We start from the raw sequence: 1,820 nt of genomic DNA, 5'->3' as shown, positions 1-1,820 counted from the left end.
CGCAAGTGCAGCCGGTGCAAGCAGCCAGGCACACGCGGAAGAAGTGCCCGTCGCTGAAGAAAACCTGCCTCAACAACCACAGAAGCAACCATCCACACGCAAGTGTGGTCGATGCAAGCAGCCAGGGCACACGCGGAAGAAGTGCCCCGTCGCTGACGAAGACCTCCCTGAGCAACCACAGCAACAGCAGGGCCGTCCCCGGAAGCCTTCTCGTGGGAGCTTCCATACAGGGGACTATCATAAAGCCTTTAATTCTGACAACTTCATCAGCTGGTTCAAGGATGCGTTGCTGCCGAACCTGCACCAGCCGTCGCTCATCATCATGGACAACGCAGCGTACCACCGCACCCTCCCACCAGACACGCCAGTCCCGGGGAGAATGAAGAAAGCGGACGTCATTGCAGCTCTGCGAGCCAGGAACCTGACCGTGAGCGAGATTGACTTCTCCTGCGAGCTGAAAGACCGCCTGAAGTTGTGGGTGAAGAACCACGTCCAACCCGAGGTGGTGCAGCTGGCCGAGGCGCAAGGCCACAAGGTGCTCTTCTCCCCTCCGTGCTACAGCGACCTCAACCCAATCGAGCTCGTGTGGGCGCTGATCAAGGGCAACGTCGGCCGCAGATACAGCCTCGATACAACCTTCGAGGATGTTGAAAGGCGTCTGGAGGAAGAAATCCAACGCCTGGCAGAGGATCGCGGGCAGTACCGCAAAGATGGCAAGACGCGCGTGCAAGCCATCATCGACTCGATCGACAAGCAGCTGGAGCGGCAGCGGCGCATCATCGATGGCAGGGGCGAAGAGGAGGCAGTAGAGCAAGCAGCACCATGTACAACCACCCGAGCTGCGAGCGCTGATAGCACTGAGGAGATGGACGTTGAACAAGCAGCCGCAGTCGTGCTCGATGAGGAGGTTGATTGGGTTGACGAACGGATGGATGAGGGTGAAGATGGAGAAGAGGGCGAAGAGTGTGAGGAGGGGGACGATGACGGCGTGTCTGAATCAGACTTAGAAGCAGGGGAACAGAGCGACGCCCTGTGAGCGGATGTGCGGATGTGTGGATATGCGTGTCTTGTTTTCTTGTTGCAGGTGCGTTGTACAGCTTCACATCAACATTCGCTGGGGTGATGCCATGGTTGCAGGCAGTGTTCGACAGAGAAATGAACACGGCCCTCTCCCGGTGTCGCCAACCTACAGACAGCATCGAGCGCGGCCGTGGCACCTCGGTGTCGTGAGTGGCGTGGCCGTGGCGTTGCACCACAACTCTACAACCCCAAACACGAATGTTTGGCCCAGTGCGACTAAGGTCGCTTGCACTTGCGTGTGTGTGCGTGTGTGTGTGTGTGTGTGTGTGTGTGTGTGTGTGTGTGTGTGTGTGTGTTTCGTCTGCTTGCTCGCCTGCACGCACCCTTGCTCTTCGCATATGCCTTGAGTTAAGTCTGGGAATCATGAAAGCAGAAAGGGAGGCCAGGCGCGACTCGTTGCCAAAAATCGAGTGGAGTGTGTGTGTGTGTGTGTGTGTGTGTGTGTGTGTGTGTGTGTGTGTGTGTGTGTGTGTGTGTGTGTGTGTGTGTGTGTGTGTGTGTGTGTGACCGCGTGTCGGTGTTGACAACACTGTTGGTGTTTGTTTACAAGTCGTTCTGCGACAAACACAACAGAACAGAACACAACACGCACACGCACACACAGCGCCAAGGAAGGGGCTAATCGTCCATGAGGTTGAGCTTCCGGTTGTGCTCGCGCCGCTTGTTGTGCAGCTTCTTGAGCTCCACGGGGTTGATGGGCATGCCGCCAATGCCCGCGTTCTTCTCCGCCGCGTTCTTGC

The 1,820-nt window shown here is 57.4% G+C and overlaps 1 protein-coding gene across 1 annotated transcript in view; it reads left to right on the top strand.

The window, feature by feature from the left end:
* PTSG_11539 (uncharacterized protein) overlaps positions 1-1,230 on the top strand; it is a gene marked incomplete at both ends in the record, with an annotated part of 2,602 nt that extends 1,372 nt beyond the window's left edge. The window contains 2 exons of the mRNA XM_004998585.1: positions 7-1,032; positions 1,098-1,230. Of these exons, the coding sequence (XP_004998642.1) occupies positions 7-1,032; positions 1,098-1,230 (1,159 nt within the window). The remainder of the gene's footprint in view (positions 1-6; positions 1,033-1,097) is intronic.
* Between the last annotated feature and the right edge of the window lie 590 nt (positions 1,231-1,820).

The sequence above is a fragment of the Salpingoeca rosetta genome (assembly GCF_000188695.1).
Source record: "Salpingoeca rosetta unplaced genomic scaffold supercont1.1, whole genome shotgun sequence".
NCBI lineage: Eukaryota > Choanoflagellata > Craspedida > Salpingoecidae > Salpingoeca > Salpingoeca rosetta.
This window is presented reverse-complemented; position numbering and strand designations above follow the sequence as displayed.